Source organism: Chenopodium album, chromosome 3 (genome assembly GCF_948465745.1).
Source record: "Chenopodium album chromosome 3, dcCheAlbu1.1, whole genome shotgun sequence".
Taxonomy (NCBI): Eukaryota; Viridiplantae; Streptophyta; class Magnoliopsida; order Caryophyllales; family Amaranthaceae; genus Chenopodium; species Chenopodium album.
The window spans coordinates 5,415,419-5,430,983 of record NC_137836.1 but is presented as its reverse complement, the minus strand read 5'-3'; the positions used below and the strand labels follow the sequence as shown (position 1 = coordinate 5,430,983).

Sequence of the window (15,565 nt, the reverse complement as noted above, 5' to 3'; positions counted from 1 at the left end):
AACCAACTAAATACAAAACATATATACGGGCTTAACAGTGGCTAATTTTTCCTCCTCAAAGTAAAGCATGAATCATGAGATTAACTGCTAGTGGATACATCATTACTTCATTAGTGGATATTTTCATTATGTATCTTTTACATAAGCACATTCATCACGCTGACATGTATTATAACCTAAATTATTTACGACCTCATTTCTTACCCGAAAAAAAAAAAAAAAAAAAAAAAAAAAAAACCCTTAAAGAGTTTTACTAAGTAATTGTGTATTACAGTTTTCAAAAAAAAAAAAAGTAATTGTGTATTACATGGAAAATAACCCTCAATTGTAGTACATAATATACAAAATATTAAAATATAAAAGTATATATTATACACTAAGGGTCTGTTCTCGTTGACTGAACTCAGCTGAACTGAACTGAACTGAATTGAATATTTTATAAGAGAAGGAAATCAGTTGAACTGAACTGAATTGAACTAAGCTAAACTGAATTGAAAATAAACGTATGGGAACAGACTCTAAGTATTAAAGTATGAAAGTATATATGAAATTTATTTACTCATAGTTTGAACTTATGTCCATCAATAAATAACTTAAAAGGGGAATTAAGGCTGGCTTAGCTGGTTAAGGACCTTGTCTCTCTTGAAATAACTAACTTATAAGTCTTACTATCTTAGCTATATTTATGCTTTCTTATTTTTACTCAAAATATATCTCCTACGCAACTTTGATTATATGTGTTTATTTTGCGTTTTATTATTTTCCATCGATTTCATCCAGAACATTGCTCGAATCGCACACTAGTCACTTATTCATTAAAGCTTTATTTTCAGCCATAGTTTTCCTAATAAATACACATTATCAACATAAGTTTGGCCACCCAATGAATAATTTTCAACTCCACCAGCATGCACTATAACATGTTAAGCAATGGCCAATGAATGGGGTAGACTTTGAGAAAACAACAGAGTTCACATACACAAAAATGCTGAGACTTTTACACCATCAGTCCATCACCAAGCACTAATTGAGACAACAGCCAAGACTCGAGCTCCTAATCCAAACCCAATTATGCCATTATTTAGTGGCGTCCAAGAAAGTAATAAGGAGACATAATTAAGGTAAATACAGAATTAATTCAGCAATCAAGCAATACGAATTCCATTACCCAAGTTTCAAATAGTAAAGCAACCAAAAGCAACTTCCACTAACAGAATTTGAAAGCCACAATTGGACGGTAAAAAAGTGCAGCTAGTAATTTTTATCTATCCTATATTTTTCTTTCCTATAGTAGTTCCAATAAATTACACATTATCTACTTTATCCCGAGTATGATTACAATAAGATTGCGTTGTTCTTCATACGGAGTATAATTTTACCTGTAAACTGAATTTAGATAACTCTTATTTTATTTTATTTTTTTATAAAAAAAATTCCTTATTTAACTTTAAATAAGTGAAAATAAGGCAATTAAAAATCTAAAAGAGGGCCAAATCTTTACCAATTACATTTCAAATAGTTTTACAATCTAGAATACTCATGTACATTATATATATCCCGTACTAGATGGAATATGAAATACAGCGTAACAATCTTCCCTCATCTTTCTATATTTTCTCTTCCATATTTAATACGTTATCAGCACCATTGCTAGTCAACTGAGTAGGATTACCAAACATTTATCTAGAATCTCATATTATTATTATCATGTAAGTATAATCGCATCCCATAACAATTATAATTTAACATTTATATGTTACTTTTGCATGCTTATTTATTGGAATATCAATGTATATAACGAATACAGAAGCATGATATATAATTTGAGGTTCCATTCTTATTTTTCTCCGTGCTAACATCTCATATTCTATTTCGTTCTTATTTATGCATGATTTGTATCAGGTTTATTTATGCATGATTATAACGTTTAGTACATATATTTGGATACTATTTATATATACTTATTTTTTAATATTATTTTGTATAGTGAAAGATGTCGAACCTTGCCAAACTTGAATTTGTGGCCCTTGATATTACCGGAAAGAATTATTTATCATGGGTGTTACATGTTGAAATACACCTAGATGCTAAAGGGGTTGGTGAAACAATAAAAGAGGCTAAAGCCATGATTTTTCTTCACCATCACCTCCATGAAGGGCTCAAAAATGAATATTTAACTGTGAAAGACCCACAAATCCTTTGGAGTAATCTAAAGGAAAGGTATGACCACCAAAAAACAATGATACTCTCGAGAGCTCGTTATGAATGGTTGAATTTGAGATTGCAAGATTTTAAATTTGTTAGTGAATATAACTCGGCTATGTTTAAAATAACTTCAAATGCTTGAAAAGACATACTCATGCTGATAACGTGTTAAATATGGAAGAGAAAATATAGAGAGATGAGGGAAGATTGTTACGTTGTATTTCATATTCCATCTAGTACGGGATATATAAATAATGTATATTACCTAGGGTTCCATCAACGAATAAGACCAAATACCCAACTCTAGAGTATTGTAGATTGTACATGGGATAATAGTCATCCATACTTCAGTATCTTTATTGTTTTTGTGTTTTTGGAGTTTGTAAATTATTAAAATATGAAAGAACATTTAAGTTATCGAAAAAAGAAAGATATAACTTAAAACAAAAGATATAAATTGCTCTGGCTTTTAAAGCTTGATTAACAGCCCTATGTTTATACGAAAGATCAGCTATGCTTTTCAAGCTTTTACCGACCAAGATCAAAGCAAAGACTTAATTCTTTATCTATATCTTCAAGCATGCGTTCTTAATCCAATGAACTTCATTTCCTACAATAAAAAGATAGTCAATTTTTACAATACAATAGTCAAGCAAATCAGGCTGTATACAACCGCCCACTATCTAATTAACCTTAGTGGTTCTAGAAAAAACAAAATATAAAAAATAAAGTAGCTAATCATAACAAATGAATATGGCATACAGTGAATCCAAAAACTATCTCCAACTTGCTCCGCGATGATAAAATCACTACTTGAGAATTACCAACTTGTGCACATATTAACCATCATGAGATTCACGATAATCTAATATACCACCGCGATCATTTAAGATATTATTGTAAGACATATATTAAAATCATTAAAGTATTTACTGTAAGATATACATTAAAATCATTCAAAGTGTATCTACGAATATGTACTCCCTCTACCCCAATTTGATTGCCACGTTTGATTTTTTCAATGGCTCAACACACAATTTTAATCATTATATTTAATAATTTTCTAGTATGAATTATAAATGAACATACACATCAAAATGATTCCAATATCACAAATATACCTATGCATTCATATATTAGTGAACTGTTGAAATTTTAAATGAACATACACATCAAAATGACTCCAATATCACAAATACACCTATGCATTTATATATTAGTGAACTGTTGAAATTATTATATAAATAGTACAGAAGTCAGTGTAGCGATTAAATTGGGATGGAGGGAGTACGCCACCATAACCAATTAGCCGTGTACTACCACTATGGCAATTTTCTACCAAAGATGGGATTGTCTTGCCTTACTCCTACCTTGCTAACCAGCCAAAAGAAGTAAAAACAGAGTTTTATTATGTTGTTTAAGTCACTTTCAAGATAACGACAAAAGAGCACATTGTTGCACAACTTATAAATTTAGTGCTTTTTGATGGGATAATCCTGTCTCAACTCTCAATCAAGTCACAATCACTTCACAAAAAGTGAACAATAAACAAAGTTTTTAGTCCAACTCAAAATCAACCAAATCAAGAAGTGGGGTCAGAAGAAATCAGACTTGTATATAAAGCTCTTAGCCACTGGCCTTTAAATTTGTAAATTCCATAACATAATCCTTTGATAGTTCACTAAAAATAGTTCTCATTCTCCTATCAATCTCTAAAATATCCATACTTAAAAGCAATTCAGTCATGGGGAATTGCTTAAGATCACAAGGAAAACTAGTACAGGTTGCGAAACCCGATGGTAAGATACTCGAATACAAAGCATCCATGAGAGTAATCGACGTGTTGTCAGAATTCCAGGGACATGGACTGTCAGATAATCTTCCAGTCCTGCAATATATGAAGCCAAATATCGAATTGGTGGCGGGTCACCTATACTATCTTACACCTCTTCCAGTTCAATCTCCAAAGGTTAAAAAGAAGGTAAGGTTTGCTGAACCAGAAAAAGTGAAAGAAAGTAAAAGCGAAGACAAAAGTTTAACCATAAAGTTGGTCATCAGCAAGCAAGAGCTGAAGGAGATGCTAGAAAAAGGTGCTGTCTCACTGGATGAACTAGTTTCAAAGCCACTGAATGATAGGTGTCGGACTGAGAAGTTCGATGAGCAGAGTTATGGAAGCAAGACATGGATGCCTGCTTTAAAAAACATACATGAAGTAGACTAATACAAACTGTTTCCATATATTTTGTTTCAACACCATACAATCTAACATATTAATACAAAACATTCTGTTAGCTAGTATTCTTACTCTCAAGTGTTGCTTTTGTGTCTTTTTTGTTGGTTGTCCAAACATCTATTAGCTAAATGCCTACAGCATCCAGAACAGTCATCTACGTTGCATGAAAACAGATACAAGAGATTGGTGAAGATTAATGATTTCCATACAACACAAACACAAAAACTAAACAATAAATTAATCTTTTGTTTGTACATCTAAATTTTTTTAAAAAAAATTGTAACTAAACAAAATAATGAAAAGGGTAATTATAAACTAGTTTAGTTTACTCTTAAGATATTATTAGAAAAAAAGAAAAAGGTAATTTTGTGATCCATTGTTGAGGGGAAAAAACTTGCAGGAAATAGAAAAATTAAGATTCTTATCTTCAAAAACAGAAAATGTGACCTTCATACAAGTTTCTTAGTGAGTCAAGGCAGGTCATGTAACTAGTAACACTAACACAGATTTAACAAAGTTGAGTACAAATAAAACTGCAGTTCAGAGCTTCAGACCTGTTGTGGAGGCAAAAGTGTACTGAAGAAGAAGTTGTCTGCGTTGACCATAGATCTTCATTAAATAAGTCTAGTTCAGGCACAGAAAATCAAAGTTAAAAGTGAAAAGAGAATGTCATAACTCGGGTAGGGTAGTAAAAATACTCCTAATTGGTCCACCTATGTTGATGTTAGAGAGCATGCCTTTCAACTGGCATGGCTGTCAACATCTCCAGGACAGACTAACCTAATTTTATCTTCTTTTTATATTCCTTAATCTCTAATTCTCTTATCCATGATAACCTCTTTCTTTGATTATTACTTCAGCACCTACCTGTTCCTCTCAAACTTAACTTTACCAACTAGATTTTAGGACACGTTTGAAAAGTCGAGTTTAACCTAAGGAATAACAAGCTTATCAGGAGGACAATCTACAATCAATAGCACAAATAAATCTAGTCTAGCCTTAACCAGCTTACACTTTCTAAAGATCCGAAACAAAATCAATCTGACTCTTTGAGGAAAGATCATGTACATCTACAATACCCACAAATCATGCGAATAATGAAATCTGCTATAGATGGTGGTAATTGTTGATGCATAGATCCCCAAAGGTAGAGTATATAAGCCATATGATCCCAATTTGATGCAATGCATTTTTACAAGATCATCCAGAGTTATTATATTAAGGAACAATGTCAGTTATAAATTATAAGAAATACTATAATTTATATGTCCAATTCTAGGTAAGAACTCTGCAGTTTATGCAGAAAATCCAAGGAAGAATCACCTACTGATCTCTATTCAAAGGCTTTAATCTCTTTGACAACAGAAATAAATGAATAACACCATAACATAACACACATCAAGTACTTCTCATCATATGCAATACACATGCTTGCAAAGAGACAAATTTTTGTATTTCACCATACCGTTGGCCTGGAAAAGTATAAACTAGCACGATACTTCAAAAGAAGCAAGTACAGTTTAGCCAAAGGTTTGATCAAGTCCATTACAATCAAAGACAACAAAAAACAAAAGGTTTCTTTAGCAATGGCATGTTCAACTCCTGCGAAAATGGATGGTTAATATGTGTAAGTTACAACAAATACTACTTTCATAGTCAAGAAATAGACATCACTACCAGCACCATGATATATTGGTGGTTGACCAGGCAAATTTACTAGGTAGAACTATAATCCCCACCACACTTCTCATAATAGCAACCTCAGAAAAAATTGGTTAAAGTAGTTGTTGCTTCTTACATATTGCATGATAATCATTTTAACCTGGGGCCTTGAAGTAATACAGGGGTTTGACATGTTCAAAAACTGATCATCACATACACAGAACTAGTTTCTTTTTTTTTATTTCTCCTAAATTTACTTTTCTATCTTACAAATCATTCACCTTTTGATTCTACATCATCTCGAGTTTTATATTCATACTCCATAATTAAACCCACTACTAGAATCAATTAATTATTACCATGACATTTAACATGATAATAATTTTCTGCATTGAATAGTAAATATAGAATGAATGGTTCTTAAATTAAACTGAAACAACAAAAATGTGATAAGATGGAAAGATGATTAAAAAATGAAAAATATAAAATAAACATAAGTGGAACATCTATCAACCCCATTGGCACCACAAAGGTTATGCTTATCTACCAGCAGAGAAAGAAAAGAAGACTGGTAAAGAAATGAGAAAGCAAACCAAACAATGGTGAACTGAGCCTAAAGTAATCTGCAACTATAAGCAAATATAGTGTTTGTTTGGTTTACGTAATATAAACAAGGAAACAAAACTAATTAAGGAAACAAAAATAATTGAAGGCACCATAATATAACTTCCTAGGAAGTTATAGTTCCCCCTAGAATGAAGTTAAACTTCTTGCAGGGTGTTTTACTTCCCATGATTAACCAAACAACTTTTATCATTATAATGAAATCATATGGTAAAAAAATCAACTTTCTATTCGTGCTATGTTCAATCAAAAGATCATGAACATAGGAGCCTTTGGAAGTAATACTTCCTAAGAAGTGTTTTTTCCTAAGAAGTTGACTTTCCTAAGTAGTTCCAGTTCCTAGGAAGAGTAAAAAGTTGTTTGATCAATCATGAGTAATATTACTTCCCACATAAAAAGTTCAACTTGGCTAGAGGTAAGCAATTCCTCACATTTAATGAAAAGTAATACTAACTCATAATATTTTCGTCAACTAAGCTACTCCATAATTTCCACTTTCCAAGTTTTTTTATTTTTATTTTTTAATTTTTATTATTCTGTCAACCAAGAAAATACTTGCATTCATCAGGAAGCCTCAATCCTATCAAAGTGCTTAAGAGTAGGGAACTGATGTTTTGAATTCAAAAAAGAGGAGAAATTTTTTTAAAGAAATCATTCTATTTCCTGGAGCAACTATCTGAATCATAATCTGTGGTTCTCAAACATCTGTTACTGCATGGATTTCACCTAGAAAGGGAATCGAATTCAAACCGTAATTGATATGAAAGTGATATGAAATTGAAAGGACCGGATTAAGAAGCTGAACAAACATATCTGAAACAGGTGCTAACCTTCAGAGCACTTTTCTGAAATGACAGAAGAAACTGACGGTAAACTTTGGGAGCAAACAATAATGGAAATTGCCTTCTGCATGGTAAACATATTAGGAATCACAAATCTAATTGTTCTCTTAGAATTTCAAGCAAACTCGGCATATTGAAACTCAAATATATTCATACAACTTTAGTAAAAACACACATACACAAAACACAATCACTCCACAATGTAACTATGAGTTTGAAAGAGTACGACAGATAACTAGCACCAGATAATGCCCAAAATTTATTGCAAAGCCCTGAAATTATTTTAAATGATATTCACATCGTTGGAAAGAGTTTAACACTCACAAGATGGTACACTTTTTTTTTTCCAAGGTGATAGGGTAATAGTTGTAAATTGACTACAGGCAGGAAAAAGATAAATACATAAATAAATTATATTACAAGATAATTGTATATATAAACATTCAAAGGATCTAAGCACACTCTTACATCATTTTGTTCTTCATCAAGTCATTGACTATAATCTGGTGCTTCTCCATTCAAGGATCCCGTATGAGCTGTTAAGAACTAGTGTTCCTCCTTTCAACTTCTAGAGAAATTTCATTACGGCGAGTAAATGGAAGTGTGAATGGTGGGTTATACTGCAAAAATAAAACCTTGTTAAATTCGAAGCAACACTTGGAAAAACTCTGCTTATGAAAAAATGAATATTTTTGCCCCAACATTCTACCTCTAATTTATTCACTTGATTAGAAATAGAATGTATTACCTATCTGGGAAAAAAGTAGGTGTCAAAATTTTAATAATTCCACCAAATCATTCTCAGAAACCCTATGGTATTAGTGTATTACCTGTGCAACTTCTACTTCAGCTCCCACTTTAACTTCAAACTCCAAGTCATTCTTCAGAGCATCTCTCAATTTTGACTCTCGTTGTTTGACCTCTTCATCAGTGACATTACCTAGTTTCCAATTATAAGATTACAACAAATTATTTAGAGCAAGTTTACCATGAGTAGAAGAATATCAAACATTAGACTATATGATGCAAATAAGCAAGCATTGCACAGAGAATCAAACAATAAGAAATATAATCTTAGATATCAGAGAAACAACCAAGCTGATATAATCTTATCAAGAAAATATTGTCATACCAACATCCGGTGAGCAACTTTTAAGCACACTCAAAAGTATAAAAACTCTTCAACTCACCCTAGAGTAAAGGTCCTGAGCTTTTTCAAAATTTAACATCCCATACTCAGAGGAGTTTTCTTGGAATATTCTTCTAATACCAATCAATGCTATTCTTCATGTGCAAGATGTGATCTTTCTAACCTGTACTACCTTGATAGGTTTGGCTTTGCTGCTTTTAGCAAAGAGTTCATTGGGTAAAGTTCCTCTAACAAGATAGTCACTTAAATGCACATTGCCAATAGGATATGGCTATATTCTTTTATCCTCAAGGCCACCATCCCTTTAATAATGATTTATGTGAAATGCAGAGGGGGACTGAAACTGGTGTAATAGTTGTCCATACAGAAAACTTAAAAAACTGTCTTTAATTTTTGTTTTCCAATCTATCTTATCTCTCAGACTACTACAGTAAATAAATGGAGCTCAAAATTGACAGAAATGCGATTAATTTGTTACTTGTTTCATAAATAGCCATCAGGAATCTAATTTAAGCATTCATGGATGGCATAACTCTGTGCTGTGAAGATTTTATTCACATCACAACAACAGAAATAATAATAATATAATAAAGGTTTTTTTTTTAGATTTTAACACCTGCTAAAAACACGAAAATGGTTTTTAACACCTCCAAAAAAAAAAAAATGGGTATTAACACCATACAAATTTCCAAAAAATTGGTATTACCACCACTTAACGGTTTCCGTTAAAAAATTCCGTTAAATGTGGTCCACAGTGACACGTGTCACTATTTTATTTGTTTTAAAAAAAAATAAATAAAAATTAAAAAATTAAAAACCTAAAACTACCCCGGCCACCCCAGACCCACCCACCGCGCCACCACTGTCGTCCCCAAACCCAACCCTTCCGGCATCCGGCGTCCAGCGTCCCAGAGAATCGCCCGGCGCCGGCGACCCCACCCCCACCACCCTTTCCTCCACCTACGCACCCCACCCCTTCCCTTTCCCCATTTTCGTTTCCCTACCCACAACCCCGAAACCACCCTAAACGGGTTTTAGGGTTTCGTTTGGGGTGGTAGGGAATCGATTAAGGGAGGGGGAAAGGAGAGGGAGGGCGTTTCCGGGGGAGGAGAAAGGGGAGGAGGGGCGTTTTCCGGGGGAGGGGGCGTTTAGGGTGGTTTCGGGGTGGTGAGTCGGGAAACGAAAATGGGGAAAGGGAAGGGGTGGAGTACGTAGGTGGATGAAAGGGTGGTGGGGGTGGGGTCGCCGGCGCCGAGCGATTCTCTGGGACGCCGGACGCCGGCAGGGGGTGGGTTTGGGGACGGTGGTGGTGGCGCGATGGGTGGGGCTGGGGTGGCTGAGGTAGTTTTAGGTTTTTTTTAATTTTTTTTTAAATTTTTATTTTTTTTTAATTTTTTGGCCAATAACAAAGCGACACGTGTCTATATGGCCCTACTTGACGGATTTGTAAACGAAATCAGTTACGTGGTGGTAATACCCAATTTTTTGAAATTTAGGTGGTGTTAAAATCAATTTTTATTTTTTGGAGGTGTTAAAAACCATTTTCGGGTTTTTAGCAGGTGTTAAAATCTAAAATAACCTATAATAAATAAACAAAACTCGGATACAAGAGTTACAAGAAAATGTATATGGATGTATACTTCAGAAATATGATGCAGCTGGATTCCACAATAGCGTTGTCTGGTATGTTATCTTTCGGGCTGCATGTGTAGTATACGATACTTGAAATCAATCACAACTGTATACTAAGCACAATCCTGTTTATTATAGCAACACTAGTTATTTGTAGATAGATATTTCCATGTGTTTAGATATCCTTATTAAGCCATGTTATTTTCAATATGTTTAGTTAAGCTGCCAATGGCCAATTATCAAACATATTATCCTCCAGAATTTTTTTTGGGTTTAAGTTCAGAGTCAAAATCAGTAATGATATCTTTTTTTTCCCTCCATTTCTCCTCATAGAATAATAAGAGGACTAACCTGAGAAGGCAGCAACTGCAACTATTTTCTTTGGCACCTCAGTGACCTTCACAGCTGAATCTTTAGGTATGGGCAAATTGGAACCATATTTTGAAGGCAAGACAAAAGACATCTTCCATTTTTCTTGACCCCTTCCCTAAGAAGTTTGACATATTCCATAAGCCCAAATGCATGAAGAATCATATACACTTGCAGAAAAAAATAATAAATAAATAATGTTCTAGGGCAGCTAAATGTGACAACACAAAAAAGGCCAGTGTAGTTCAAAGTAACCTGTTATAAAAAGAAAAAAAAATAGTGCAGAAACTGTGAGCAGAAAATAGGAACTAGAATGATAAACTCTTACCCTCCTTGTAATCACAGGGGTCGTCATTTCCATTTTCTCTCCATCAGATGTCCTACGGGTGATAACAGGTGTTGTCATCTCCATTTTCTCATTTGTTATATTCTACGAAGTGATAGTCCACGTTAGAGCCACAATCTCAGCACAATATAGTACACAAGTTACGAGAGTGGACCACCCTTTCTTGCACTACAAAAATAAGAGATAACCACTCAAAAGACTGGAAGAGATATTGATGAATACCTTACCAAACAAATACTCAGCTAACATATTGAAGGACTGAGAAGATCCAAAGAAATCAAAGCCTTCTTTCCCAGGCATGGTTGTCTCTGCTATAAAGTAAGGCTAGTGCAAATTCAAAAATCTTTAATTAGTTAAAAGCACTAGCTCATAAGGAATGGACAAAGAGATTGCAAAGGTATGGAGAGTGATGCTACCACATTCAAAGTAATCAACTAGCAAAATCTGATGCTACCACATACAAAGTATTAAACTTGCATAATCAATGCTACTATAAAAACAATATATGAGTAGAACTTTGCAGATAGTTTTTCGCAATATTAAAATTGTGTAGTGGAGAACTGGAGAATATTGTTTGTCCCATCCAGTGAGATAGTTTTCCACCATGAAAGAACTCACAGTGCTGGAATCCAACACAAAAGGTGAAAATAAGAAATGTTTTCAGCAAAACACTACCCTCAAAGGCTCAATGCCAACCAACACATGAAAATTGAACAAAGATACAGAAAAGATACTAACTAAAGTCTAAGGCTCTAAGCAACATAACAGAAGGAAACAGACTAATAAACAATAAAACTTCTATGCTTCCCTCCTCTCATCTGAGCTAAAAAAAGCTATAAGAAATCCAAACATATGTTTGCACTTTACAAAATCACACATTATTTCTCCTCATACAAATCATTGCACAAAGCCACAAACACATTTGAACTAAGAGTAAGTATTTAGGGTGCATTCTCTTCACCTTTTGAAAATAAGTTTCTGGCTAATCAAGGTTATCAGGTCCAATCAGGTGTAAACATAAGGTAAAATTAGGGCATGTTAGATTCAATCAAGTCTAATTAGTTCAAGTGAAACGAATGCACACATATGTTGGGGAGTAGAGATAGTTCTTTAACAAGTATACACAATTGCAAATTCTCCCTCTATTATACTCATTGAACTCAAACGAAGAACAACATATTCAAAAAAACAATATTTTTTGTAACAATGAAGAAAAGATACTAGGCAACTTAAGTTACAAGTTGACACTCTTAAGTATTCCTTATCAACAAAATAAAGAATGTGGTTTGGAAGTGTTGATACCTCAACTTCTCGGATCTCATACTTGTCCTTCCTACTCAACACCTTAAAATTCACAGTCTCAAGGTCCGGAACTAGAAACAAGACCCAAAAAAACATTAATAGCTTTAGTGGAATGATATATCACAGCAAATAGAAGTTATTCTTAAAAGTAGTACAATTGATATGGCCAAATTCTTCAAAATTTACTGGATTAGAATTAGCCACAAAATTTATCTGCGACCGTTAGGCACTAACGCATGATGTTCTTGCTGATGGAAATCCTCTCACACAAGACAAATGCATCAGAATGGTATCACTTCTTGTGAATACTTTTGTCTACTTTGCCATAATTTCCTTCATTAAGTTTTTCCAACTTTTACCAATATAATCCACAATATCATCTTGTCTCATGCTCAAGGAGGAGGATCTTTATGGATGAACACATGAGATAGACTCTTGGTTCATGCATTTGGGAATAAGGCTATGGTGTTGTTGTTTTTATTTGTTGTTATGAATACTCCACAATCTTACTTGTAATTCTAGCCAATTGTCTTTACTATCAAAGTCAAAATCCCCACAACAAAAGACACCCTCTTCCTTCTTTACTTCTCAAAAAAAAGGACCAACTAGTGACAAATTTAGGACTTGGAATGAGAGTATGCTGATAGAAAATGAAGGCTATAAAATAAGAAAATTATAGCTTTTTTTTACCCTAAAACAAATTCAATTTTTATTGAAACAATAGGGGTACAACCATCCTCTTATGTTCCTTTAAACCATTCCTTTTCATTCTCTTGTAAGCATAGCAAGCAATAGATAAATGTTATGTGGTGGCTAGATTGTGAAGCTGCTAGACGAGCTGATTTCACCTCAATAAATAAGCGAAGATACACTCGGAAACTCTACTCCCTATCCACCACTTCTCAACAAACACTAGAACACTACAATTAACACTTGTATAATCTTCTTATCAGACTCGTATTTTAATGTCAGAATTTTAGCCTAAGCGAATCTACTCAACTATGTTACTAAACTTTCATCATTAACAGTTGAATCACTTCTCCTAATGAAATAATTTGCACAAACCAGCAACCTTTTGTTATTCATGTAAATTAAATTTCCCAATGCTAATGTAAATTAAATTTCTCAATGCCAATATACAATTACAATATCAAATTTCTCAATACTAATCAAACTTGCTACAATTAGTAAAATAATTAACAAAAGAGGCTAAGCTAAGAGGAAGATGAAGGAGTACCAGTCATCAAAGCTTCTTCGAGATTCCGACTCTCGAATCGCTTCGGAACAACATACTTGCTAGTCTCAGATACTAAATCAGCCACAACTGCATATTATAATCAAAGCACATAAACATACATAAAATCAATCAAACTAGAAAACCTAGAAAATTCGAGACAATAAACTGAAAAATCAATTGAAACTCATTGAATTACAAACAAATAATTTCATAATTAACCTCGCTGAGATACAGAAGCAGATTGCGAAGCGAGCGCGAAGAGGAGAGAGACGCGAGCTTCGAAAGCCGACATGGTTGGGCGTTGCTGCGGTTTGGAAGGAGGAGAACGAAGCATGGTGCGATCATTCGCCATTGATTTAACTGTAGTATTATTGAGTATAGATATTGGCAGTTTTGGTGCTGCCATTGTTGTAATGCTGAGAAAGAAACAGAGAGTGCAGTCAGCCCAGAATACGTGAAGATGGAGAAATGCAGTTTCAGTTACCGTTTTGTGGTCATTGGTAAACTTAACTGTTTTCCGGACCAAAACTTATGTGGCCCTATTTTTAGTGTTCGCCTTTTAATTGCACTGAAATAAAATTATATTTACAATTTAAGATTTACTAAGGCCCTGTTCTTTTGAGCTTCTGAGCAGAGCAGAGCAGAGCAAAGTAGATTTCAGCAGAGCAGAGCAGATTGAAGCAGAGCAGGGTAGAGCAGAGCAGAGCAGGGCAGAGCAAAGCAGAGCAGGGCAGAGCAGATTGAAGCAGCTATTTTTAAGTACTATTTTTAAGCAGAGCAGAGCTGAGCAGATTTCAGCAGAGCAGAGCAAAGCAGATCAGAGCAGAGCAAAGCAGCTCTAAAGAACGGGGCCTAAGTTTTGCTAAATTGAAATTATTTTTGCTAAATAAAAATTTGGTGGAATCGGCTACCATGAACCAAATTTGATTATTTCGTTGATGACTACGTAGAATAATCAAATTTGGTTCATGTTAGCCGACCCTACTTATGGGATTAAGACTTTAATTAATTGATTGAATAATATACGAATTAAACCTATATTTTAAGGTGAAGTGAATATGATCTTAGATCTTTCACCATTAACATTTACAATTACATATAAGAAGATTAAATAGTTTATACAATGAAACACAAATCTCCTGCCAAAAAATAAAACTAAAAATGAAAGACTAATTACCTGACAACATTGGTAAATATATCAAGTTGAGTCTTGTTTGACTTGATCAAACTTTGACTTTATGTTTATGTGTATGATAATTTATAAAGAAAAAATCTATCAAGTTGTGTTTGGTTAGATTCGTAATGATGTACGAATCATATTTTATTAATATCTAGTATTTATAATATTTCATTACAAAATTAAAGGTATTTAGCAATAAAATCTGCACATAAAACGATAATATACTCCATATGTTAGAATTTATTATCTCTTAACTGATCTGAACTTATTTTTTCTGATCTGCTCTAAAATATGTTGAAGTAAACATGACCTTAATCGGGTTTTTTTTTTTTTTTTTTTTTTAAAAAAGGCTTAATAAATTTATAAAGTAAAGAGTATTTTATTCATTCTTAAATGTTTTACTCAATGTAAACTATTGTAAATTTTTTTTTTTTTTAAACAAAAGGATCAACTAGAGGTTTTTTTTTTTTTTTGTTTTTTTGCACATCTACTAGAGATTGTTGATACAAAGTTATAAGTAATTGAGTTTAACCATAGAGCCGAACCAAAGGCTTGTTACTTGTAATATCAACGCATAATTGAAGTTAGGGCTGGGCACAATAGGTTAACCATACCGTTTAGTCTTAACGGTACGGTTACTGTTATGTCAGTTACTAAAAAATCCAAACCATAACCGTACCATTAAGGAACGGTTACAGGTAAACCACTACCAAAATAAAAATTCATGTTCCAATTCATCTTTACCAAAATAAAATTCATGTTCCCATTAAGAAAACAAACTGA

At 33.4% G+C, this 15,565-nt stretch overlaps 2 protein-coding genes across 6 annotated transcripts; one reads left to right on the top strand and one right to left on the bottom strand.

Annotated features, from left to right (window-relative positions):
- Positions 1 to 2,541: 2,541 nt before the first annotated feature.
- Positions 2,542 to 14,141, bottom strand: LOC145623764 (heme-binding-like protein At3g10130, chloroplastic). 5 transcript variants are annotated; one of them, XR_014110223.1, is made up of 11 exons: positions 13,822 to 14,141; positions 13,603 to 13,689; positions 12,366 to 12,436; positions 11,286 to 11,387; positions 11,046 to 11,147; positions 10,700 to 10,835; positions 8,397 to 8,506; positions 8,035 to 8,186; positions 7,512 to 7,630; positions 4,993 to 5,062; positions 2,542 to 2,815 (listed from the first exon to the last, which is right to left on the bottom strand). XR_014110223.1 is itself a non-coding variant. In XM_081676631.1 (8 exons), exons 1-8 carry the CDS (start codon positions 14,006 to 14,008, stop codon positions 8,106 to 8,108), a joined length of 876 nt encoding a protein of 291 aa, XP_081532757.1. In that variant the 5' UTR covers positions 14,009 to 14,141; the 3' UTR covers positions 7,933 to 8,105. The 5 variants fall into 5 exon arrangements, 1 of the variants encoding a protein (XP_081532757.1); XR_014110224.1 differs by having other exon boundaries at positions 2,543 to 2,815; positions 7,555 to 7,630; XR_014110222.1 differs by having other exon boundaries at positions 2,544 to 2,815; positions 7,512 to 7,569.
- On the top strand, positions 3,950 to 4,426 carry LOC145624764 (uncharacterized). The gene has a single exon (XM_081677855.1). It carries the CDS (start codon positions 3,950 to 3,952, stop codon positions 4,424 to 4,426), a length of 477 nt encoding a protein of 158 aa, XP_081533981.1.
- Positions 14,142 to 15,565: the final 1,424 nt, after the last annotated feature.

Excerpts from the sequence above, each read along its gene's own strand:
- LOC145624764 (XM_081677855.1), top strand. The coding sequence starts at position 3,950 with ATGGGGAATTGCTTAAGATCACAAGGAAAACTAGTACAGGTTGCGAAA.
- LOC145623764 (XM_081676631.1), bottom strand. The coding sequence starts at position 14,008 with ATGGCAGCACCAAAACTGCCAATATCTATACTCAATAATACTACAGTT. Across the intron at positions 13,690-13,821 it reads TGCTTCTGTATCTCAGCGAG|TTGTGGCTGATTTAGTATCT; the intron begins GTTAATTATGAA and ends TATAATATGCAG. Across the intron at positions 8,507-10,699 it reads TGCAGTTGCTGCCTTCTCAG|GTAATGTCACTGATGAAGAG; the intron begins GTTAGTCCTCTT and ends ATTGGAAACTAG.